General features: G+C 51.9%; 1 protein-coding gene across 1 annotated transcript in view; it reads right to left on the reverse strand.

Moving 5' to 3' along the window:
- Positions 1–6,647, reverse strand: part of YWHAH (tyrosine 3-monooxygenase/tryptophan 5-monooxygenase activation protein eta) — an 11,689-nt gene extending 5,042 nt beyond the window's left edge. The window contains exon 1 of the mRNA XM_007453154.1: positions 6,349–6,647. Within this exon, the coding sequence (XP_007453216.1) occupies positions 6,349–6,435 (87 nt within the window). The 5' untranslated portion in view covers positions 6,436–6,647. The remainder of the gene's footprint in view (positions 1–6,348) is intronic.
- Positions 6,648–26,264: the final 19,617 nt, after the last annotated feature.

The raw sequence follows: 26,264 nt of genomic DNA on the forward strand, positions 1-26,264 counted from the left end.
CCCAACCACCAAGACTAAACCAGCGGGATGGCCATCTGCAGAGCCTACGGACATGATTTACTGCATCTCAACAATCACAAGTTTCCAGATGGTTTCTAATAAGGAACAAAGACTAGACACGGATTTCTCGAGATAGAAGAGACCCAGACAAAGGTTCTCAACCTTCTTTCTACTCCAATGCCAGTTTCAACACTCTCGTTTCCGTCGCACACCAGCTGCGCCCAGTGCGGCCACCCCAGACATTATATCTTCACGTGGCTATACCAGCTGCAAGGGGTTCTACCACCTCTGCTTGCAGCCACTCTGCTGTCTTGTTCTCCTGTCCACCTCCCCACCCCAGGTAATCCTACTTACAGGCTTCCTGAAAACCTTAAATTGATGGACTCTTCCCATTCAGGAAGGCCCTCCTCTCATCTCCTTTGAGGACTGGACTCCCTGCCAGCCATTCTGCTCATGTAGGTCCTCACCACGCAGCCTGTGGCTGCACCAACTCCTTTCACCCATTTTCTCTGCTCTGGACTACACAGCATTTCTGAAAGTCACGAACAACCTGGTCGGCTACGCATTCATTTATCTTCCTATGACACCACTGGCTTACTCAAAAATCCCTAAGGGCCTCCTTCCACTAACTCACAAGGCAATAGACTATGTGTGTGTGAGTAAAAATAGACCCGCTGCCAAAAACAGCCCAGGGACTATTTGGGAAAACTTAAAGTTCTCAATCTGGGAAACATCCAACCTCAGAAGGAACACTGAGCAAACAAAAAAACATCACCCCTGAGCTGCCAAGCCACACTGCTCAAGTTGGGGTGGATGCGACTCCTCCTGAACAGCGCTCTCATCCTTCACAGCTACACACACACAGCACAGCCACCACCCCAAACTTTATAGCTACCCACACCCACATGCTACCAGCAAGCTTGCTTTTGATATAAGAGCTTATAACAGAAAAAAACAATCCTCATGAATAATTATGTAAACATAACCACATCATAAAATCTTTAAGCTTCTTTGGCAGAACCCTGTATATATTAAAAAAAAAAGAAAAGAAAAAAGAAAAGTGAGCTTGAGGGATGAAAGCTTTTTTTTTTTTTTTTTTGCGGGATGGGGGCCTCTCACTGTTGTGGCCTCTCCCGTTGCTCCCGAGCACAGGCTCCGGACACACAGGCTCAGCGGCCATGGCTCACGGGCCCAGCCGCTCCGCGGCATGTGGGATCTTCCCGAACCGGGGCACGAACCTGCATCCCGTGCATCGGCAGGCGGACTCTCAACCACTGCGCCACCAGGGAAGCCCGAGGGATGAAAGCTTTTTTGGCTGATTGTTTCCCAAGTTAATGCCCCGAAAGTGAGGATTCTGCCTGTACCCCAGCTGGCAAAGCACCTGCCATTGGTCACCACTTGCCCAAGCCTGGAAAGACTGCCCTCTGTCTAAACCAGGGCGAGGCTACAGTTCTGCAAGGCTGGGAGAGGGGCCAGCTTCAAGCTCAGAGCAGGTGAGTTCAGGTTATGAATATTCACTCTAAGCTTAACATTAGTCAAAATAGCTCCCTCTGTATCGTTAAGAGACCACCTTTGTCTTGCTCTGAACATAAGTAAACATTTTCACAGGTCTTGGCAGGCATTATATATAACCCCATCTGAACAGCATCACTCTACCCTACTGCCCCTGAGGCACCAGGACCGAAGGCTTCAGAAGCTGTGCCAGTTCCGATCACAGGGAAGCGCCAACACCCACCACCAAGGAGGGGATGCCACTGCGGTGAGGAGTGGGAGGGGCAGCCTCAACCTTGGCACTTGGGAGCATCTCACCAACAATCTAGACACTGAAATTTGGGGGCCTCTAGGCTTACAAAATATACTAAAAGCAATATGGAAAAACAATTTCCTAAAACAACTATAATGTATCATAGCCTTGCACTTCTCAATTCATAGCAAGAACTCAAATTCAATTAATACTTTGCTTCTTAAGCAAAAAAAACTGGTCTTCAAGAGAACAGCACAATCCAGATGAGTCTGCCTTTCATGCTCCCCTGCTGCAGCTAAGAACCGTAAGTGGTAGACTCTGTTTTTAATCAAACTTGGCAAAAATGACTTACATCTAATAGAGGGAATTATTTGTTCAATAAGCCCACTTATGTTAACAGCTTGGAACTTAGTCACCAATGATGACAATGGCTAATAGACCAGAAAGTATACTAGATAGAAATATGATTCCTTAGCCTCATGGGGCATTGTCACAGTGGTTAAAGTGATAGCTCTAAATTTGAGAGTTCAAATCTTCCCTTTACAACTCGACCTTGAGAAAATTAATCTCTTCAAATCTCATTTGTAAAATGGAGTTAATAACAGGATCCATCCAGAGTTGTTCTCAAGATTAAATGAAAATGTACACATGGAATAAAAGCTACCATTTACTAACTGCCTAATAGGTAAAATGATAAATTTCATAAACCTGATGAATTGTAACATGGAAAACACATCTGGGGTATCCCCTCCCAAACTGTTTTTCTGGAAAAGTGTGACACTGCAGTCTACCACTAATATTAAATTCCAGACAATGATGAGAAAATACATTTTTGGTTTCCTTAAGGGAGTAGTGAGGTCCTTGACTGTGGGAGCTCTTCCGGGGATAATGCAGCAACCCCAAATCCAGATGGGGACCACAACTCCCACGTCAGTGCAGCAAAGCTATGTGAACTGTTCACCAATCGAAGTGTCTTTTAACTGAAAATATTGCAAGAATAATGCAGAGACTTCTTCCTTCCTCAGTCAATACGTGACAAAGCGATACTTACATGGGAAACACGACTTACTATTTTACATAGATTTTAAACGGTACTACCAATGTGGCTTTAAGATGTCACACTAACCACAATTCTGGTACACATCAAAATCATCCCTAGTTTCAATAACTGCAACATGGGTTAGGTCTCACCCTGGGCCACTCAGCTGTGCTCCCCTTTTTCATACCACCTGCTCACTTCCCCACTTCCCGGGATCTCACAGCTGTTGGAATAACAGCCTCTGGCCACTGGTTGGACCTCTTGCCCTCCGACCCATTTCCTTAAGCTGCAGCTTTGTTGCCTGCACTTAAGATTGCTACAGATATTCTTCAAGCCCTTCAGACATATTTCTCCCCGTCCTTTGTCAACTTTGTAATCGATGTTAAAACACACCATGCCATCCCAAACAATTCTGACATTTTAAAACTTCATGATTGCCCCTATGTTTTAATATAAAAGATGACTAAGGGCAATAAGTGACATGACTGAATTATGTCTGTCCATGAATATTCACTAGAAATCTATCTGGTTAGTTACCCTCTTTCCTTAGAATCACTTAGTATTATGCACAAATATTTTTATGCCACTTTATGGGTTTATCTCATAGTTCTCATAAGATGGTACTGTACTCATTTTATAGAGGTTATGAATTGTATAAGGGCATTCCATGCCTGGTCTAGAAAGGACTTGGGTTCGAGAATCTTTCACAGTGTTTCTTTCTACTTAAGGGACAAGGTACGAGATGGGGGAGAGCTGGAAGAAACGTCCTTACTTCACTTCAAAAACATTTCTTGCCTCTTCAAATTAGGACGAGAGGCAGGGAACTGCAGTTCTCAACTGATGTGAGCCAACACCTTTGTTTCCAACATGCGTGATTTCTTAAAGCCTTACTGACAGCATCCTCCAGGTGACGCTGGTAGCATACGGAACATCAATCATTACAGGCAGGCAATATTATTAGCTACCATTTAAATTATAAAGGAAACAGAAAACAAGTTAGAATGAAAGCTGAAAGCCCACTTGATAGTAACACCAACATTACAACTTACACACTTCAGAGGACCAGAAGACAAGAGATGTGAGCTTCAAGGTCACAGAGTGGTGACATCAGAACATCCCCTCACTCAGGTGCGGTAGAGAAACCTACTTACCTGCCCTGAAGAAAACCCACACAAGCCCAGAGGGTTATCAGAAGTCCAAATCTTTCCAAAGGCTATATTTTAGGTCTAGGATATTAATGAAATAGGGACTGAGTCTTCTCAATAACATTAAGAATTTAACATACAAACATCAACGTAACAGGTAAAACATGAGAAACAGTTTTTCACTGACCCTTGCCAAGTCCTTTCCAATAAATATATTCCATTAATTTAGATGACCAGAAAAAAAAATTATTTAATAGAAGAAACAGGCATACTGACCAAAAAAGTTCTTATATATTAATAGGAGTTACCTTGAGGGAATGTTTATCACAATTCTGAAATGACATAATTAGAGTATGCACTGAATTTTCAATGGCCTATCCAACCCATCAATCATCTCAGATACAGATATTACATATTCCCAATACATGAAAGGGTCCATTAGTTTGCAAAATCCTATCTTAATGTCTCAGAGAAAATCTGTGTACACAAGTAGGTAGCTGCAGGAAAGCATCTTTCAAGCCTGCTTTCGAAGACCAGAAAACCAATTATTTTCTCTCCACAAACTGTATTCCATTCGGTTACATCTCTGCATTCTTTCCTTACTTCCAATTTCAAGTTGCCTCGGGTTTCCTATAGCTCCAGAACTACCTTCTAGTCATTTTTCCTTAGCCACAATTCACTTTGCTTCCAGCCCCATCCCTTCTTTATTCCCCAAAAGGCTCCTAAAACTGCGGCCTTCAAAGTCCCACTTGCAGGATAGGCGAGGGCCTCGATAAAATGTCCAGAAAGCAGCCTCAACCGCACAATCCCAGTCCCACTCGGTGACTGGGGAGAAGAGGTGCACTTAAGTGTCACTTGCTGTGTGGACAGAAGTGGTTTTATCCCAAAGAAGATTAAGCTCAGGACCCCTTCCAAGGAAATGCACTCAGTCAGTCCTGTTTCTGTGAAATTTGCTAAACTCATATACCCTACCTTTTTTTTTCTTATAAGACCCCCAGAATTACACAGACTTCAGGTCCCAAACCTAAATCGTCCCTGGTCTGGATGGAAAGCTCCTACCTGGCCCACAACACCATGATCAACTCCGCATCACCAATGAATCAACAAATGGGTGGTGGTGGTTTCCAAACACCTGGTTCAACGTGTGACGTGAACGACATGGAAAAGATGACACTTCTTACCTGGATAATCCTAAACACGGACCTCAACAACATGTTTCATATATTAATATGAAAAGCTTTAAAAGGAATTTTTCACATGACTCTGAAATTTTACGGAGCCTCGATATTTGTCGTTTTTTCTCTAGGAAATCCTCTCCCAAGGCCCTAAGAAGGGCAAATGAGCTATATAACCCAGGGCAGTAATTCCTGAACTTAAACCCAATAGCACTTGCCATGAGGGCTGGTTCAAGTGCAGATCTGAGTCCCACCCCTGCGAGTCTCTGAGTCTGTAGGTCTAGGGTGGGGCCCCGGCGGATCCTCCCAAGTCTCAGGAGGTTGTGCACTGGGTGAACATGGCACGTTGACGGCCGCAGCTGTGGCTCTACCCCTCTGTGACCTTGACGCAGAGATAAGTAATGTTCATTAAGAGAAAACGTGAACTACTGTGAGGAGACAGGGACAGTGGGATGGTCACCGGAACTCTAGGTCTCAGACACGCAGGTGGTATCTAATCCACCGCATTGGCCAGGGTGTGGCCGGCCGCGACTCCTTCCCCGGAAATGGAGCTGCAGACGAGTCTCCAGGGATCTTGGGAAGGCAAAGGCACAAGGGCTCGCCTCCCCCAGGCGTCAGGACCCGTTTTAGTCTCCGGGCAGATGGGCGCAACATCCAACCTGGGAGGGGGCCCCAGGGCCGCCGCGCTCCCGCCCGCGTCCTCGTCGGACTTCAGGATGGGGGGTCTCCGCACACAAAGCGGACCCCGGGCGCGGGAGAATGGAACCAGAACGATGCCGGCGATCAGAGCAAAAGCGGATCGACATTACACCGAGTTCAGGTCGTGGCAGAGGAAACCAGGAGAGACAGGGCGCCACTCACTAGGTGATTCTTTATTACAAGTTGGGGTGTGTGGAGGAAGGCGAGAAGGGGTGACCCAGTCTGGCAGAACGGTCCAGGAGGAGAAATGCGGCTCCCTCACCCTCCCTCGAGCACCCTCCCCCACCCGCGGCTCCGAGCTGGGATGCCGCGCCCCCCGCCCACCCGCGGGGTCCCCGCCGCGCCCCCTCCCTGGACACCCCCCAGGCCCGGCCGCAGGAAATGGCGGGGCGCGCGGCGGGCGCGGGAAGAGCAGGCTGAGAGCGGGCGGCCGCGCCCAGTGGGGCAGCGGGGTTGCCCCTGGCCCAGAGGGGGCCGCCACCCGGCTGCCCACCCCTCCCCTGCGCCGGGCCCCCGGCCGGCCGCCCGGGCTCCCGGCGCGCTCACCGCCTTCATGGCGGAGGCCATGTCGTCGTAGCGCTCCGCCTGCTCGGCCAGCCGCGCCCGCTGAAGGAGCTGCTCGCGGTCCCCCATGTCGCTGAGCCCTGCCTTGCCACGCGCCCCGCTCCGCTAGCTCGCCCGCTCGTCTTCTCCGGTCGCAGGGGAGGCCGCCGCCGCGCACGCGCACTGGCTCGCCGGCCGGCCGAGGCTGCAGGCAGCAGGTAGCGCCGCTCGCCCTCTCGCTGGCTCGCCCCGCGCGCTATGGCTCGCGCCGCGGACGCCGCCTAGGGAGGACAGGCGGCTGCGCTGGGGGATGGGAGGACGAGAGGACGCCTGCGCAGTGGGAGCGGCCGGGCCGGGCGGCGCGGAGCTGCGCGAGTGGGGGGGGGAAGGGCGGGCCAGCCCTAGCGGTCTATTTCAAGGTGACGTCACCTTCTATAAATAGCTGAGGCCACCGCCCCGCCCCAGAGCCGCGCAGGCGCCTAGCGAGTGCTGCATTTTACCGCCGCAGAGGTGGAGGTGGGAGAGGGGAGGGCTGGGGTTGGGACGGCGGAGCGGGGCAGGAGGTGGGGGCCTCGGTGATGGCAGCCGTGCAGTGTGCGCATTGTCACGACCCCACCCGGAAAGGCGTCTCTGAGTCCAGGTTAGAGGTCTGGCTTGAGAAGGGCCCCAAAAGCAAATAAACCTAGTGCTTGGGGAAGCCAGGAGGCCGCGTGCCAGAGGGACGGATGTGCCCCGGACCCGCCCCCGCCCAGCCTGGCCGATGGGTTTCTGGGGGCCACACCCTGAGCTTCGGTCAACACTGGCGGGGCAGGATCAGGTCCGGCCTTTGGGGACAGCCCCATGTACATTCCCTCACTGCGTCCCCGTCCTGGGAAGTGGCCTTGTGCAGACTGTGCCCTCCACGGGAGGAGAGACTGAGTGGCCCCGCTGGGACGGGTAAGAGTCACCACACACTTGCTAGGAGATGGCCCGGTGCTAGGCCTTTACAGGTATGATCCTATTTAATGCTCACAACCCTCCACCCCTGGTGGGCCCTGCTGGCCTCCCCATCTGTCAAAACCAGACTAGTGACTTGCTCAAGGTTACACAGCCTGTAAGTGATGGCAGGTTCCTCCTGTGGCAAAGAGGAGAGTGGACCAGCTGGTCACTGAGCCCAGTCCTGGCGTTCCATGCTGAGGACCCCTGGTGCCAGGCGCTGGTCTGGGTCCCGGACAAGGGAGGAAAATCCCAATCACTAAAGCATGGCCAGACTTAGTACAACATGCCAAGGAGAGTGCAGGCGAAGGGGCATCTCTGAGCATTTTATTGAGCACCTACTGCATGCTCAGCACTGGGGGAAGGAGTAGCCACAGAATAAGTAAGATACAGCCCCTGCCTCTGAGAACTGGAGGTCTGAAAACCGAAGAGCAGGTAAGCTGGACCTTGAAGGAGGTGAGAGTCAGCGAAAAGGTATTAGGGAGGGGGGTCCCGCAAGGGTGAGGGCTTGGTAGTGAGGATAGAAACAAAACGGGGAGGAGAGAGGCCTGGCAGTGGGACATGAGGTGGGGTAGAACAAGATCATGGAATGTTTTCAGTGCCAGGCTGAAGATTTAAGGCTTTATCCTTAAGTAATCAGGAGCCACCAGAGGCATGGAAGCCATATTTCAGGCCCAGAATCTTGCTCCACAGAGTTAGATGCATTAGAAGAGAGAGGGAGGGACTGGAGAGTGGGCCTTTTCTGGACCTCAGTTTCACCATCTGGAGAACTGGACTTGAAGGACTGTTTAAAGCACTGTAGAATAGGAGAAATCCTGGAATGTCAGAGCTGGCAGGACCCTTAGACTCACCACTGTCCAACCCCTTATCCTGCATAAGGGGAGAGTGAGGTATCAGGGGGAGGAGAGGCTGACCCCAGTTTGCACAGCCAGCCGAGCTGGGACCTCCATACTAGGTCTCCTGCCTCCTGGGCTGCCTGCTACTTGCTGTGATGCTACAGTGAGGACCTCAGTACCCATGACACAGCGTTTGGGAGGAAACCCCCACCCCAGGCTTCTCCATGCTTTGAGGATTCACCTTTGCTAACTACAAATGGAATCGAGGTTAACAAACCAGGCTGATCTTTCCCCTTGTGAATATCGTTAAAGAGTGTGGTAGATAATAACTTATCATCCACTGTGGGCCTGATGAGGACAGATTCCCATGAGAGGTGGGAGAAGGGCCAGCACTGGGGGGACCTCCACAGTTCCTTCCAGTCCTTAGAGGGATTAGAGCCCTTCTAACTTCTGATCATGTTGGACTGAGATTGATTTCAAAACAGTAAAAATCAGATAGACTGGAGCATTCTAAATAACTGATTTTGACTTTCATAAATGTCAAATGGGGGACAACTTTGGTTCGCCCATAAAGCTTTGCTTTCCTTCTCACCAAACTTCACTGTCTCCACCTCCTCACCACCCACCCACCACCCCCACCTCAGCCCAGTGTACTCTGGCTCTACCCCCACTCCTCCATCTAGGTGGCCCTTGCTGTGGCCACCAATCCAAGGTCACTGCACAGTCCTCACTTTCCTGGCCCTCTTGGCTGCACTTGGCACAACTGCTCGCCCCTCCTTGACAGGCTCTCCTCTTAGCTTTCATGACCCTGCACTCTCCTGGCTCCCCTCTGCTGCTCCAGCCACTCCTCTTCTGTCTCCTGTGTGAGCTTGTCTTCTCAGCCTACCTGGAAATTCGGGGGTTCCTCAGAGCTCTGCCCAGGCTCTCTGCCTTATCCTGGGCGACCTTATCCACGCCCACTCTTGAATGGAAGGGGACATCTACCACGTTGCCAGCACTGGGCCAGGTGCTTTGCAGAGATGGGCATATTTTTTCCCTCAAGATACCCCTGTAAGGTAGGTAGGATTTCCATTCCCATCTTACAGATGAGGAAACTGGCTTGAAGATGTTCCATGTCTTGAGTAAAATCACACAGCTGGTAATCAGCAGAGCCAGGATTCAAGCTCAGTTCTGTCAGACTCCTAGGCCTGATGGCCCCACAATGTTGTGAGGTGTGAGCTGACAAGGGGTCAAGGTGTGACTCCCCTTTGGGGGTCATTCAGATTGTAAAAAGCACGCAAAAGTCTCCCTCTTGTAGCTTATACACTTATCAGCATCCATCTCCTTCACCCTCGGGAGAGAGCTGCCCACTCCCCAAAGTCTTGTAAATAAAGCCAGGATGACCACCTTGGATAGGTCACCTACTCCCAGGGCTCTAAGTCCTATCAAGCAATGTAGCTTTTGAACAATTTCCAAGAGGGCCTCTGAACCAGGGGAAGGGGGCTGATGATCAAGGTCAGACACACTGTGTGGCCCCCAGAGCTCCGAGCAGGTACCCAGAGCAGGGGCCAAGTCTGCTGCATCTTTACCTGGCAGGGTCTCACTCAGGGAACAGAGCAACACTCTCCCCCCAGCTATCCAAGGACATGTGTGTGATGTGATGGGGAATAGGATCTGAACTCAGGTCTAAATCCTGCTCTGCCAGTTACCAGCTGAGTACCCTTGGGGAAGCCCCTTTTATTTTTGAATTTAATTTATATTTTTATACAGCAGGTTCTTTTTTTTTTTTAATTTTATTTATTTATTTATTTTGGGCTGTGTTGGGTCTTTTTTGCGGTGCACAGCCTGCTCATCGTGGTGGCTTCTCTTGTTGTGGAGCAGGGGCTCTAGGCACGCGTGCTCAGTAGTTGTGGCACACGGGCCTAGTTGCTCCACAGCATGTGGGATCTTCCCTGACCAGGTCTCAAACCCATGTCCCCTGCATTGGCAGGTGGATTCTTAACCACTGTGCCACCAGGGAAGTCCTTAGCAGGTTCTTATTAGTCATCAATTTTACATCAGTGTATACATGTCAGTCCCAATCGCCCATTTCATCGCACCGTCCCCCAGGAAGCCCCTTTTAAATGGGACTGACCATCCTGTTTCTTAGGGTTGGGGTTCGGCAAGAGCACATTCACACCCTGCCTGCACCAGCCATCACAACTGTAGAAAATTCCTTGCTGCACCCCACCCTGAGCCAGTGGTAATGACTGCTTCTCACACAGGACTGGATTTCCAAAGCGTTGCCAGAACCCTCTGCCAGAGCCCCGTGAATAGGTGACCCAGAAAAGGCACGTCCTGCTTTTTTCCTCGGGTGTCCTGGGACACTCTGAGCTCCCTGCGAAGTCTGGACGCCAAGGGACGTGTTACAAAAAAGCCCTGGTATTGTTCTGGAGAGATGGCGTTCACACTGTCAGCATGGTTACCGGCTTGAGACGGAGGGGCCACCCACCCACAGGTTCATGTCACCCAGATAGAATTTTCTTTCCCCCACCCCCGCAAATGCAGGCCTCCTGCTGCCCAGGTGAGCTGGCTGATCCCAAGCCAGTGATGATAGCACCACCACCAGGAGCAGCAGCTCTTGCTGTTAATTGCTGGCTGTCTGACTGGCTTGGGGGTAAACACTTGACCCCCCTGTACCAGCTCCCCAAATCCTCACAACTCTGGGAAAGAGGCTGTTAACCCCATCATATGGAAAGGGAGACCTAGAACAGTCAGGTGCTTACTCAGTGGTCAAGGCGGTCACCCACAGCCTCCCACTCATGGCCACTCTCTGCCAACTGCCTGGGCCCCAGTGTCCTTTCACTGATACCAACTTCCACCCCCTGTGTCTAAGATCAGCTTGAGTGCACAGATTTTAGGATCAGCCAGAGCCTCCCGCCACTCTTTGAAAGCCCGCTTTGGGAGCAGATTGGCTTCCATGGCAGCTTTTGGCATTAAGAAGTGTGAAAATGTCCTGGTAGCTGCAATCTGTGAGCTGGCAGAGCTCAGAGCCCTGTTCTCAGCACCACCACCACCACCGCCCCCCCTCCCCCCGCCCCGCACACACACAAGCTTGTTCAAAGGAGCTCAGTTCTGGGGGAGAAAGTGAAGCTGTTGCCTATGGAATCGCAGTTAAAATGAGGGTGAAAAAGGCTTTTGCTTCAGTTCGGCAGATGGTCAAGAAACTTGTGTTTCTTAGCCAGAATTTTCTAGATCCTTTGGCTGGAACCATCTGGATAATTGCCTCAAGCTTCTGTGTGGCTCTCACTAGTTTGGCCCAAGTGGGAGGGGCTGTGGTGGTCCCCGGAAAGCTGGAGGTCAGAGCCTGGAGTGCGGTGACTTCCAGTCTCTGAAATCTCTTGGATTTCCTGTCTGTGAAATGGGAGGCTACACTGGCTTGGATGGCAGAGTTCTGTCTTTTTTCCAGCTCTGAAGGTCTAGGGTATGTCACCACTGGAAGTTCAGCAAGTGACATGGCAGCTCAAGAGGGTGAAGCAGGGATGCCTCACAGGCCCAGTGTCTGGACTACATCCATACAAGGAGTGGAGGAAAGTAGCAGGACCTACTCCACAGCAGGCCACGGGCAGCGGGTGGCCAGCACACTCCCACTTGGTCAAGGAAATGTCGGTATTATTGTTCTGACTTTACAGATGTGGAAGCTGAGGCCCAGGGAGCTTAAGTATCTTGCCCAACTGCAGTGCAGAGAGCAGGGGGCAGGAACCCAGATCCAGACCCACTCCACCATCACCATTCTTTCCATGCCCGCCTCTGACCTTCTGAGCACCTGAAAACGTTCTTTCAGTCTTTGAGCTGCACACATCAACTGCTATCATCAACTGCTGCTTAAACCATAACCTTGGGAGTGAGGGTGAGGTTTGCTGAGTTTCCACCAAGGTTCCCTGCCAGGCAACTATGCTACAAAACAGCTTTTCCTCTTCAGTACGTTAGTAGGAGGAAAGCAGATTGCTACAGCCTTCTGTCTTCTTCCAGACAACAGTAGTGGGCTGGCCCTGACTCAGGAGACAAAGGGATCTGGCAGCACCAAAGCCAGAGGAGAAGGCTGACTCCAGGGGGCTGGTCTCTGCAGACAGCCCTGAGCTGCTGCTGAGGTCATAGGTAGCAAGGACACCCTTTTCCCCTTAAAAGATACAAGCTTCTCCACCTGGCCCTTCATGACCTGGCCCTGGCCCACCTTTCCAAGCTCAACACCTACTTCCTGGACATCCTAGGACCACCAGGCTCACAGAGCCTGCCCACAAGTTTCTACCAACTTTCCCATTCTTCTACCTCTTCCTCTAAGTCTTTAATACCCAGCTGAAATCTTACCTCCTCTAAGCAGCTTTCCCTGGTCTCCACCAAGATGCATTCTCTCCTTCTGCTCACTCCCACTGTGACTCTGGAATCCACCACCTGCATGGACTTCTTCTGGTAGGATTGGTGTTTCCTGGCCAGCTACTAGACATCAAGCCCTGTGCTATGCAATTTCATCTAATCCACGATCTCATTTAATCCTCATGACAATTGTGAGGTGGGGAATTCCCCTTGTACCCATTTAAGCAGATGGCGAAAAGGAAGCTCTCTTACCCAAGGTCTTGGAGCTAATAGGGGCAGAGTCACTCTTTGTCACTTATACCACCTGCTTCCCACTTCTAAAGGAAGTTGGCATTTCCCTCGTAAAATGTAAACACTGGAGGACAGGGCCTGCATTTCATTCATCATCTGAGGCCCTGGGGTGCCCCTCTTCATGAGTGCTGAATCGAATCTGATCACACCTTGTGCCTATTGCAGAAATGCCACCACAAGAGCCCTCTTTGTGAGTGGCCAAGGCCTTCCAGGAGGGAAACGCTTTAAATTGGCTGACAGCTAACTGACTGGCAGCCTCGTGGAAGATAAGACCGGGGAGAGAGCCAGGGGGAGGGAGGCAAGATTGCAGGGGCTAGGAGGGGGCTGAGAGGAGGAGGAGGAGGAGGAAGTCTCCCGGATGAATTTGGCCACCTTGCAGTTACTTGGAGTATAAGATCTGGAGTTGCCAGACGCGGCCTCAAATCCCAGCTCTTCTGCAGTAGCTGGGATAGCCTGGGCAAGTCGCTGCACCTCTCTGAGCTTCAGTTTCCTCATCCATAAAGTGGGCCTGTCGCTCACGTTGAACCTCCCACCCCCGGGGCTGATGCCAGGAGGAACGAGGTTGTGGATGAGGGAGAGAGTGGGTGCTGCCTGCCAGAAGCCTGTGACAGTGCTGTTACTGCCTTTATTTAATTTATTTATTTATTCATTTATTTATTCATTCATTCATTCATTTGTATCTGCGTTGGGTCTTCGTTGCTGCGCACGGGCTTTCTCTAGCTGCAGCGAGCAGGGGCTACTCTTCGTTGCGGTGTGCGGGCTTCTTATTGCAGTGGCTTGTCTTTGTTGTGGAGCACGAGCTCTAGGCACGCAGGCTTCATTAGTTGTGGCACGTGGGTTCAGTAGTTGTGGCTTGAGAGCGCAGGCTCAGTAGTTCTGGCGCACGGGCTTAGTTGCTCTGCGGCACGTGGGATCTTCCAGGACCAGGGCTCAAACCCATGTGCCCTGCATTGGCAGGCGGATTCTTAACCACTGTGCCACCAGGGAAGTCCCCTGTTACCTCCTTTATATGGGACAGTTGGAGAATCAGCCCAAGCTGAAATGCCCTCCCTGTGAAACCACTGGGCCCTGAAGGCCTGGGGGCAGCATGGAACTCACAGAATCACAGACTCATACTAAGGATCTTGCAGACAGCTCAGGCTGGCTTTCTTTCTCTGAGAGACAGCACTGCACGATGGGCCATTAGTCAGCTCTGCCAGCAGATGGGCCTGGCTTCAAATCCAGCCCCCACTTGTATGTGGCCTGGTTCCTCATCCTTAATATGGAATTAAAAATAATTCCTCTGCCACAGCTCTTTGGGAGGATCAGAGACCCAGGTAATGACAGCTGGTTTTAGTGTTAACTATGGGGAACTGAGGCTCAGAGAAGGAAGAAAATTCACTCACAGTCACACAGTAGATTAGCAGCAGAACAAGGTCTATGCCCAGGCTCCACCCCAAAGCCAAGGCCTGGGCTTGTCCTTGGACAGCTGCAGCCTTACCTCAAAGAAGGCCGAGATGGGGAGTGTTGAAGGCCGAGGAATTCACACTGAGATCTCTTGTGGTATTCTGTGTCTCGCTGAGCTGAGGCCACTGCTTGGGTTGCCTATGGCCAGAGAATGTCAAAAAGCCCTCGTCAGAGCCTGGGATCGTGTGTCCAGCCTGGGGTCTGATCCACAATATTACCCAGGGCTTTGTGATGTCACCCCTCTGAGCCTCAGTTTCTCATCTCGCCATGCCAGCCTCCATGGCATGGTGAGGAATTCTGTGAAGGCACAGAGCTATTTTCATAACAGCTACTGCTGAGCTCTTGTCCTGAATCAAGCCCTGTGCCATCACTTGCCATGGCTTCGTTTGGTCCTCATAACACCCCTGTACAGCGGAAACCCAGCTTGCAGATAAATGGCTAGGAAGGGGTAGAACCAGGGTCTGAGCTCCGATCCTGTTCCCTCTTCCTGAAACACTCACCCCTCCTCTTTCCAGACCTAACTCGGGCTCCTTCTTTGGGTTCAGCATAGTCGTAGCTTCCTCTGGAAGGATCCCTCGGCCACAAGCTGGGTCGGGCACCTGCTCTGGCGCACAGTGCTGGGTCTGCCCCTCTGCGTTGAGACTGTTTCTCCCTCTCCTCCACCAGACGGAGAATCCCATGATGCAGGGACCTTATCACACTCATGACTGTATCCCCAGGGCCTAGAACTGTGCTCGGCATACAGCAGGTGCTCAATAAATATTTGCCGAATGACTAAAGGCATCATGCCAGCATCAGGATGCCAGCCGGGCCCCGAGGGAGCACGGGAGATGGAAGGAAAACTCCTGGACTCCTGCCACGCCTTACATTAGCGGCATCTTCTCTGAGTCCGACCGCGGCCCCCTGGGACGCCATTTGAGCCAGCTGAGTTCCAGGCACTGCTTCACTTTGGAAAGGCAGCCACAGCCCTCATCAAGCAGCCCGGTAATTGACATCACAGCGGTGCCAGGAGCTGCCCCGTTAATATTTAATGCAGACTCCACTGCGGCAGAGCGGCAGGCTAGATGGGCTGAGGGGCCTGCAGAGTCCCCAAAGGGTCGTGAGGAGGGCACAGATGGGAAAGGGCTTCCTAAACCGGAAAGCCCCCAGCAGATGAGCATTACACCAATGCGTTTTAGCCCCTGGCTTAACTCAGAAAGAGCCAGGGCAGCACGTGCCTGCTGTGGGACAAGGAGACTGCTGACTGAGCCCTGGCAATAACTATGTGGGGGATTAGGGACTCCCGGGGACGTTTCCTGGAGACAGTGGAGGACAGAGCCCTGGCGCCGGCCAGACCTGGACTCCACCCCAGGTTTGCACTACGCAGCTGTGTGACCTGGGCAGCAGCTGCACCACTGAGCTCTCAGTTCTCTGATCTGTGCAATGGGCATAATGATACCCTCCCTGAGAGGCTTTTGTGAGAATTAACATAAACGAATGATGTAAAGGACCCAGCTCATCACACAGTAGGACCTCAGCAAATTCTGGAGTGCCTTCTCCCAAACCAGGTGTGTGGGTGTTTCTTGCATTCATCGGCTGAAGTGATGTTGGAAGGGAAGAAAGAGCAAGGTTTGGACTTGTCACCATGGTGGGGCACCACCCCAGAGAGGCATCAGACAGAGGATGGACAGAGAGCCCAAGATGGCAGGAACAGAAGGGCCCTCTTGGACCATCTCTTCTGATTGAACCCCTCATTTGACAGAGGAGGATGCTGAGGGCCCCAGAGGGAGCAGACCAGCCCAGAGGCTCATGCTGCAGAGCCGGGGTCTGACCTGGTCTGCAGTCACCGGCCTGAGACTGCATCCACTGAGGGATTTACCCAAGGCCACCCTCTCAGTGGAGGAGGCATGTGACATGATGAGATGCTCTGTTCCCTGGCCTCTGCTTCTCTGGCCTGGACAAGGCAGGAGCCTCATCCTCCCCACCCGCTTCCTGGTCTCCCTCCAGCGTGTTTCCCCACAAATCCTGGGAGCTTCACAAAATGTAAATCCGACCACGTCATCCCCTGCTTAAAACGATTCTGTGGGCCCAAACTCAGTGTTGCCAGAGAAAATACAGGAGGCCCCATTAAAACTGAATTTCAGATAAACAATGGTTTTTTAGTGTAAGAATGTTCCAAATACTGCATGCACATAATTATACTTAAAAATTATTTGTTGTGGGCTTCCCTGGTGGCGCAGTGGTTGAGAATCTGCCTGCCAAGGCAGGGGACACGGGTTCGAGCCCTGGTCTGGGAAGATCCCACATGCCGTGGAGCAGCTAGGCCCATGAGCCACAACTACTGAGCCTGCGCGTCTGGAGCCTGTGCTCCGCAACAAGAGAGGCCGCGATAGTGAGAGGCCCGCGCACTGCGATGAAGAGTGGCCCCTGCTTGCTGCAACTAGAGAAAGCCCTCACACAGAAATGAAGACCCAAACGAAGCCAAAAATAAATAAATAAAATACTGAATACATAACTACTTTTAAAAAAAAATACTTGTTTATCTGAAATTCAGAGTTAACAGGACAACCTGTATTTTTATTTGCTAAACCTGGCAGTCCTATGCAGACTGCATTCAGGAAAATGTTGGAGTGTTTAACTGGCCTCCGAGGCCCATTTGGGCCCCAAGCTCATCCTTTCCCTCTCTTCCACATGAACTCTCTGCTTCAGAAATGGCTCTTTGCCTTTATTTGAGAATCCCGAGCTCTCCCTCTCCTCTGGCCTTTGCAGATGCTGTTCTTCCACTGGAACCATCTCAGTGCCTCCACGCCTCCTGCTGCCCCACCGTGCTTGACCTGACATCCTTCAGGCCTCCGAAGGGTTGCTGCTTCCTCCTGGAAGCCTTCCTGGCTCTCCAGGCCTGGGTAGTATCTCTTCTGGGTTGCCACCGTGCCTTGGGCAGGTCCTCCATCTGTTCTGGTCCCTTGAGGCAGAGTAGGGATTCAGCAGACATTTGTTGCATTTGCTAAATTCCACAGCCCCTCACACTTCCCCTAGCAAAAGTTTCCCCTCTTTCATCCAAGTCCTATGTGCTCAGATGTCACCTCTCCTCAGAGAGGCCTTTTCTGACCATCCTAGCTGAAACAGGACACACACACCTGCTGTCCCGCCCCACCCTGCCCCGGCCCCACCAGTCACTCCCTGTCCCGTTACCCTGTCTCATCCTGTCCACAGCTTTTACTGCTCTCGGGAATCACGATTTATTCACTTATGGACCCACCGTCCCTCTCCTCCACTGGGCAGCAGCTTCCACAAGGGCAGGGGCCATAATGGCTCGTTCCTTGCCGTCTCCCTAGCATCTGTGGGGTGTCTAGCCCAGGGAAGATGCTGCAGACCATGGCTTGTGGTGAACTCGTGGGCCTGCCCCTTGCTGGTGTAGGCCTTAGGGGAGCAGAGTGGCGGGCATGAGCTCCCACCTTCCGTGTCCTCCAAAATCAGTACCCTTGGGAGGGCAGGAGGGCAGGCCAGGTGGCTGGCCTCTGTTTCAGGGGCAAGAGCTTCTGGGAGCACAAGCTGAGCAGGAAGGAAAGAAATCTGCCAAAACATTCATTTTCGGCGGGGGCTCAGATTCAGAGCAAGGAAGTCATTGGGTTTTCTCTCCTCCGTGTTGATTGCCAAGTACCAGCTGCCCAGCCACGTCCTCCTGAAGGGTCACAAACCTGGGACACTAGGCAATGGGAGACAGTGTTGGGGGTACCGAGTCACTCCTTGGCGGCCAAGGATTTCTAAATCCCTAACACAAAGCAGATCCTCTGAGCTTGTCTTTTCCAGCAACAAAAAATAGGTCCAGCCACTGCCTCCACTGAGGGAAAAATGCACACCCAAGAGCAAAAGACTCTGCTCTCCAATGCCTCTTGGAGCTACTGTTCTGCATCAGAGAGCCCATCACACTGTTCAAGCCAGCCTGCTTTCGAGTCAGGGGGCCTTCTGTCTGAATTGTGGCTGCACTGTTGACTGTGTGACCTTGGCACGCAGCCTGACCTTCCTCAGCACCAACCTCTGCATCTGTAAACAGTGGACAGTGAAGACCCAAGGCTGCAATGAAGCGTCAGGCAGGCCCTCAGCACAGCTTCAAGCACAGAGCAATGTTAAACTGATTGTAGTTCACTTACTAGTGTTTCTTCTCCTGTCCATGTAGGGGGATGGACAGCAAGGTTTGCAATGAAATAAGGACCCTTCCTGGGGACTAGAGCCAAATTTAGGAGTTGCCTGGAAGGGACTGGGGTTATGATGTGAAACTCTTGGTCCATGTTGGAGACATTGGAATGCTTGATTCAGCCACTGTTCTCTAAACAGATGAGCGGACCCCTCAGAGCATCCCTCCGACCCTCCTGGAGGCCCCCCGGTATGGATAAGTCAATGGTTTGTGGGTAGAGCCCTGACAAGGATTCAGGAGGCCTGGGTTGGAGTCCCAGCTCTGGCACAAATATGCTGTGTGACATGCAACAAATCACTTGCCCTCTCTGGGCTCTGGTGTCCTCATCTATAAAATGGGTCATTCCTCCCTTACTTACCAAACTCACAGAATTGTTGGGAGGATCAGATAAGAGAGTGTTTTAGAAAGCATTAGCTGTTTGATGAATTAAAGGAAGATTGTTACTAAAACTGAGAGGACTACAGGAAATCTCTGTACCTTCAGCTCTGTGCCTTTGCTATGAACCTAAAAGTGCTCTAAAAAACAAAGTCCATTTAAAAAAAAAAGGACCCCTAGATTTTCCACCAAAGACCCTCTAAAGCCTTTAAGTCAGGCAATATAATGCGGGTTCAGGTTCTAGCGTGTAACTTGCGTGACTTTGGGCAAATGAGTTAACCGCTGGCACTGCGAGAGGTTTGGTTTTCCTTCTGCAGAGACAGTAGCCCTGGAGCAAGAGAAGGACTGGGAAGATGCTGCAAGATACAGGATAGATGAGATGAGGCAGAGAAGCCCAGCAGCCTCCCAACACCCTGGACAACCAGGGAGGAGGGTTCCCCACCTGAATTTGAGCTGAGGTGGGGGCTACCTGTACCAGTTTGCATCCCCTGCAAGCAGCCCTCTGGATCTCAGCTCCACCCCAGGTAGATAGTGACTCAAGTTGTTCTGCAGAGACTGGTCCCTCTGCCCCTGTTGCTATGGCGCTGCAGCACAGCCTGGCCAATCAGGAAGGAGATGTGTATCTGAGCCTCTGTCGCTAAAGCCGGAGCAGGACGCCCAGCCAATGGGAAGGGCAGCAGAGTGGAGCCACCGTGGAAACCTCAGCCGCGAGATTCCAACCGGGTTTTTGTCTCCATGTCTTATTTGCAGGGGTAGGCTGGGTTTTCTACATTCCTTTTTTGCAGAGAGCATCTTGCAGCCCTTGGAGGACACCCAGGAGTCACAGCAGGGGTGCATAACCAGAGGCATCTTCAATAAGTCAGAAAGGACCCCAGCTCAGCAGGACACAGCTTCAGATGTCCCCTTCATCACTCTTCCCCCAGATGCTCAGCATCACCTGTGTCTATGATCTTAGCCCATCCCCACAGCTCTGCCTAGCCCCATCTGTCTGCTTTATGCCCTTAAAATGCCTGACCAGCAGGGCTGTCAGTTGTAGAGCTGAAGCCCACAGGGGTGAAGCTGCCCCCTCAAGGTCACACAGCTACCTGGATGCAGAGCCAAGACTGGGAGGCTAGCTCCCTGGCCCAGCTCTTCAGCCTGCAACGTGCAGCCTCCTTAAACCAGCCTTCTCACCCCCGAGCAGGCGTTCAGGGAGCGGTGCACACCCACACTCCTGACACCGTTATTTTGCAAACACAGACATAACAACAGCAAGGGAAAGTGTGTCCCACCCCTTCCCTGCGCTCTCCTGGCTTTCACTCTGTTGCCTGGCAACAGTTCCATCCAGAAACCTGGGTATCATCCTAGGCAACTCCCTCGCCCTCATTCTTCCCACCACACACATCTCCCCATCATGTCCATTTATCTCTTAAATGGCCTCACGCACTCCTCCCCTCCCCAACCCCTTCCCAGTCTGAGGTTCCATCATGGATTTCCTGGACAACTACATTGGCTTCTCACAGGTCTCCTGTTTTACACCTGCCCGTCCCATCCCCCCACTTCCGTTTTCTATAACCATAGCCAGACGGTCTTTAAAAAATACAAATCTGATCATGTCACCTGATGCTTGCTTAGAACCTCTAAGGATAAAAATCGAAATCCTGAACATGCCCAGGAGGTCCTGCATCATCGGGCTGACACCCCCCAACTTCATCTTGCCATGGCATGTGCTCTGCCCTCTCTGCCTGAAACATTCCCCACCCCCAATACACTTCCAATTCTTCTAGTTACTCCAGCTTGCCCGTGAGTTCTCAGTTCAGTGGTCACTTCCTTGGGGAGACTTTCCTGACCTCCCTGTATAGGTTGAATTGCTCTGTTTTGGATTCTCCTGGCACCATGAACCCCTTTGACCTGTAGCACTTACCACAGTTGCAGTTTTACACTTATTCATGTCATTATTTGGTTCATATCTGTAAGCCCTGCCCCCCTTGACGTAAGCTTCGAGTGGCTTTGTCTTGTTCTCTGCCTGAAACATATGGATGGATGGATAGATGGGTGGATGGATGGATATGTATGTAAGTATGTGTGTGCTATTGAATGATGGACAGGTGTATGGCTATATGGAAGGACGCTCTTATTTTCCCCAGGTCACTTAGAATGTAATCATACCTCCCTCTATTCTGTGGCAGCCAGTCCTGCTCATACAACATGCACCAAGCATCTCTCATGAGCCAGGAATGTGCCCACAGAGCCATGGGAGCCCAAGGAAAGAGATTGCCATGCCCTTGAAATTTAGGTAATAATAATAGCTACTGAACTTCCCTGGAAGGTGCAGTGGTTAAGAATCCGCCTGCCAATGCAGGGGACACGGGTTCAAGCCCTGGTCCGGGAAGATCCCACATACCGCGGAGGAATTAAGCCCGTGAGCCACAACTACTGAAGGCCATGTGCCTAAAGCCCGTGCTCTGCAGCAAGAGAAGCCACCGCAGTGAAAAGCCCGTGCACCACAACGAAGAATAGCCCCCGCTCGCCGCAACTAGAGAAAGGCCACGCGCAGCAGCGAAGACCCAACGCAGCCAAAATTAAAAATAAATAAATTGATATTTTAAAAAAATAGCTACTTACTAGACCCGTACTTAATAGACCACTATATGCTCTCCTCCCTGGAAGCTCCCCACTCCTTCCTCTCTACTTATCCAGACCCGGGCAGCGTCTCAAGGTTCAGTTTAAGTGTTACCTACTTCCCTGATTGCCCATACTCAGAAACGCCCCAGCACAGACCTCTGGGCCACTCTTGCCGGTCCTTGCTCGTAAGTTGCTTCACATTATCCTTTCTCTGTGATTCTGCTGCTCTCTACCAGACTCTAAGTAAGCTCCCTGGGGGCAGGATTCACATCTCTTAGAAGGCCTCACTCCCTTTTTTAATCCTCACAGGACCCTGAGGGTGGCAATAATTACCCCCATTTTAAATAAGAGGAAACAGACTTGCCCAAGGTCACACGGATAGTAAGTGGTGAAACCGGTGCTGAAAGCAGGTTGAATCTAAGACCAAGACCCTTAATTGGTACCCCCCCCAGACCTGAATATTTTCTCCACCAGGCCCCAATGGAGCTGCCCCACCTGTGCCTGAACACTGCCGGGTGGGGCAGCCTTGTCTGTTGTTGAATACTTGCCTGTCAGAAACTATTCTAAGCCATGAACGTGCCCACCTGAAACTGCTCCCCAGAGACCCCAGGGGTGCAGGCAGAACAAGCGTGTCCCCTCTTCCACATGGCAGCTCTTTGGGAATTTACAGCCAGCTCTCATGTCTCTCCTGCATCTTCTCTTCTCCAGGGAGGGGCTGCAGAGTGGAGAGACAGTTAAACTGGAACCAGCAAACCTGGGTTCTCATCCCTGCTCAGCTGCTGTCCACGGACCAGGAAATTTCAAAAGAAATTAAGTAGGTGATTTGACAAGCCAGGACATTAAGAAGAAAGAAAGAGAGAGAGAGGGAAAGAAAGGAAGGAAGGGAGGGAGGGAGGGAGGGAGAAGGAAGGAAGGAAAGAAGGAAAGAAAAGGAGGGAGGGAGGAAGGGAGGAAGGAAAACCTGTCACTGGGACTTCCCTAGCGGTCCAGTGGTTAGGACTCCGTGTTTCCACTGCAGGGAGCACGGGTTTGATCCCTGGTCCGGGAACTAAGATCCCACATGCTATGCAGAAAAAAAAAAAAGAGAGAGAGAGAGAGAGAGAGAGAATCTTATCACTACCTCCATCAACCTTATTTCATAAACGAAATGGCATCCTGACACACAAAAAAGGAGGACAATCTGAGAATTAATTTAACCTTATGAGAACACCCTATGGTGTCCCTATTTTTCTCATTTTGCCATGTCCTGTCTCAGACTCGAGGCAGGGGGACTGGCCCAGGACTGAAGCCTGCGAGGACCTCTGTTCCAAGCAATCAAAGGAAATACCATCAGCCAGAAAAACCAGAGCAGAGCACTCAGGCTTCAGGACCCCAGAGTTACCCTGTTTTGAGAGGGAAGGAAGAGCTGGATGTCTGGCCGTGAGCCAGCAGAGCTCAGGAAGCCAGACAGACTTCTCCATCGCGTCGCTGCTTCACATCCAGTTTCTATCTTGGCTTCACCGAGCAAAGGCTCTCCCAACTCCTGTAACTCTGTGGGCACTGTGTGAAAGAAAGCAGCACGCAAGCAGCGGCTGCCCCAGGCCACGTTGCAAGCAAGTGGACCCTACTGGAAGTCAGGAGGGCTGTTCCAGCTCTGTGGCCAGAGGCCGGTGAGAAAGGCTGGTTGGTTCTGCAAAGGCAGCAGATTTTCTCTTGGGGCGTTGTGTGCCCAGCCCAAAGGCTTTCTCCCCCCTCCTTCACTTAATATTTACTGAACACTTACCATGTGCAAACACCGTGAGTACAAAGGTGGGCAAAGGATGACTGGGTCTTTGCTCTCGTGGAGCTTAGGGTCTCATAGGAAAGGCACGGATCGATCCAGGGAAGGAATGAGTGCCCGCTCACAGCTATGAAAAGGGCTGCAGCGCAGGTTCACAGTGCCTGGGGGCGTGCAGGGAGGCTGAGAGGCCATGGCCACACTGACGAGGCATCAACCAGGGGCAGAAGGAGGGAAAGGTCATTCCAGGCAGAGTGCCTGGCATGGGACGAGCATAAGTCAGGCGAAGAACTGACGTGAGGCCCATGTGACTGCAGGGAATGGAGCAAAGGGAGAAAGTCATGCAAGGTGAGGCTGGAGAGGGAGGTGGGGCTGCCAGGCTACTTCCAGGGGCTCGGTCTCTTCCCAAGTGGATTAGGAAGCCACTGAAGGGTGCTGAGCAGGCAAAGTGGCCAGGTAAGTGTTATTACTTGAAGGCAGAGAGGAAACACCAGTCAAACTGGTGATGACGGTGGTGATCACAGCAGTAGAGCTAATGGTACTGAACGCTGGGTCCCGTGGACTGCAATTAAGCCTCTTCCTGCATTAATGTAATTCTCACATTCGCCCTATGAGGCGGGCACTGTTACTATCCCCACTTTACAGCCGACAAAACCGAGGCACAGAGAGAATAAGTAATTTGCCCAAGGTCACGTAGTTTGTAGGTGGTAGAGCAGGCAGGTAAATGAGCAACCTCTGAGCACTTAAAGAAATTACTGTCTTCAAGAAGTCAAAGGACAGGGAACTGCTGTCCTACAAAAGAGTCCGGGAACAGCAACTCGGGATGAACCTGATTTGTAGCTTAGGCCCTTGTGGTTGGTTTTGTGAACAATCACTCACTGAGCGCCTACTGCATGCCAGGCACACTGTAGTAAGTACTGAGGACGTGGAGGGGATGAAAAACAGTCCTGGAACCTGCATTCCAGTGAGGAGAGAAGACAGTGCACAAGTATGCCAGTGATGCAGTTGGCTTTGGGTGATGACAAGGGCTGTGCGGGGGAGATAACAAGGCAGTGTGATGGGCAGTGGCAGGCAGAGGGGTGGTGCTTCTCTAGACATGGGAGTCAGGCAGGGCGACAAGCAACACCAGCAATGAGGAAGCAATGGAGCCATGATCTTGGGAGGAGGATTCCAAGAAGAGAGGAGAGTCATGCAAAGCCCCCGAGGCAGGGGCAGCCTTGGGACGTCCACGGAACAGAAAGAGGAGACACTGCGTGGTTCAGAATGAACAAGAGGAGGTGAAAACGGAGATGGAGGCTTCCAGAAGCCCAGGCCCCATAGGGCAAGGAGTTGGGGTTTCATCCCAAATTGCTGGGAAGTCACTGGAGGGTTTTCAAGCAGGGGAGGGATGCAACCTGTTATGTGTTTGAAAGACAGTATGTTGGTTGCTGTGAGGAGAGTAAATTCTTCAAGGCAAAGGAGGATGCAGGAGGACCAGTTCGGTGGCTGCTGCATCAGATAAAGGTGGAGATGGGAAGAAGGGTCAGATTACAATATATTTTTGCTGATGGATTAGATCTGGGGGTTGAGAGAAGGAAATACAGAATAACTCCAAGGCTTTCAGCCTGAAAAACTGGGTAGATGATGGTACAGTGACTAAAACTGGGAAGACTGTAGGTAGAGCAGGTTTGGCTGGGAGCTGGGAGGACACAGCTAAATCAAGAGCTGTGTGTGTTTTTTGTTGTTGTTGTTCTTGCCTTTTTTTTTTTTTTTTTTTGCCCTGTTTTTTTTTTTTGGCCCTGTGGCGCGGCTTGTGGGATCTTAGTTCCCTGATCAGGGATCGAAACCCGGGCCTTTTTTTTTTTTTTTTTGGCCCTGTGGCGCGGCTTGTGGGATCTTAGTTCCCTGATCAGGGATCGAAACCCGGGCCCTCGGCAGTGAAAGCATGGAGTCCTAACCACTAGACTGCCAGGGAAGTCCCAAGAGCTGTTTTAGACACAACCAGTTTGTTATTCTCTCAGGTCTCTAGAGACTGGCCCAGAAGGCAGCTGGACAAACGGGTTGGAGTTCAGAGTTCAAGGCTAGAGGTCTCACATGGAGACCCGCAGGCATGTAGATGGTAATTAGAATTACAGGACCAGGTTGCCCGGGGAATGAGATGCAGAAAGGAGGTCCAGGGGCTCCGGGCTGGGATCCTCCAACGTGCGGAGACTGGACAGGGGCCCAGAGGCCAGCAAGTGAGGTCACAAAGGAGGCACAAGGAAAGCCCACCAGCTCTGCACCAACCAACCCTGTAACCTCAGGCAAGCTGCTCTCCACCTCCAGACCTCAGCTTCCTCTCTGTAAACCAGAAGGGTGGCCCCACCCATCACCGAAGTGCCTCTAGCTTGTGTGACATTCCCGCGGCCCCTTGCCGGATGAAGAAACCAAAGCTCAGCCTTGCCCACCTTGTCTCCAGGCCTCCTACAATACCCTCACACCGGATCAAATACAAAAATACAGCAAAACCCAGCCCAAAGGGCCACTACCAAGGGGCAGGGGGCAGGGCAAGGTCACGGTGACCTGGAGTAGAATCCAGACTCTGCCACTTGTCAGCTGGGTGACCCCAATCCTCAGTTCCTTATCTGTAAAAGTGGCCAGTAAAACCCAGCATGAGGGCTTGTTGCTAGAACAAAGCCAGGTAGCAAGCAGAGCACCTGCATGGCTCCAGGCATGTGTGCCCGGGGTCAGGTCCTTTCGCCTCTAGGGAGATTCCTTCTCTGAATGAGAAGAGAGGGATTCCAGGGTGGCTCTACTGTTGCACAATAATGCAGTCCTGCTGCCGGTCAACCCCGGGGCTGCCAGCTCTGCGTCACCCCCGCCCCTCGCCTGCAGGCACGTGGCTGCCATCACAGAGACTAGCTGATCAGTCATCTGCCGGAACCTGAGGCGCCGTGGGGGCTGGGAGGTGGGAGAGGACATCGGCTCCTAGGCTGGCCATGGCTGTGGACCAGAGCCTCTTCCCAGGCTGCATTAGCGTGGCTGGCAAAGGGCAGTGAAATGACAGCAGGGAAATGCTTTATCAGAGAGCTATTTGGAACTCAGGCCAACGTGTTCAGCCCCGATGACGGCTCCTGGCTCCGTGTCTCTTAGAAGCAGCCCTGGGCGGGGG

Source organism: Lipotes vexillifer, unplaced genomic scaffold, assembly GCF_000442215.2.
Source record: "Lipotes vexillifer unplaced genomic scaffold, Lipotes_vexillifer_v1.1 scaffold1197, whole genome shotgun sequence".
Classification (NCBI taxonomy): domain Eukaryota; kingdom Metazoa; phylum Chordata; class Mammalia; order Artiodactyla; family Lipotidae; genus Lipotes; species Lipotes vexillifer.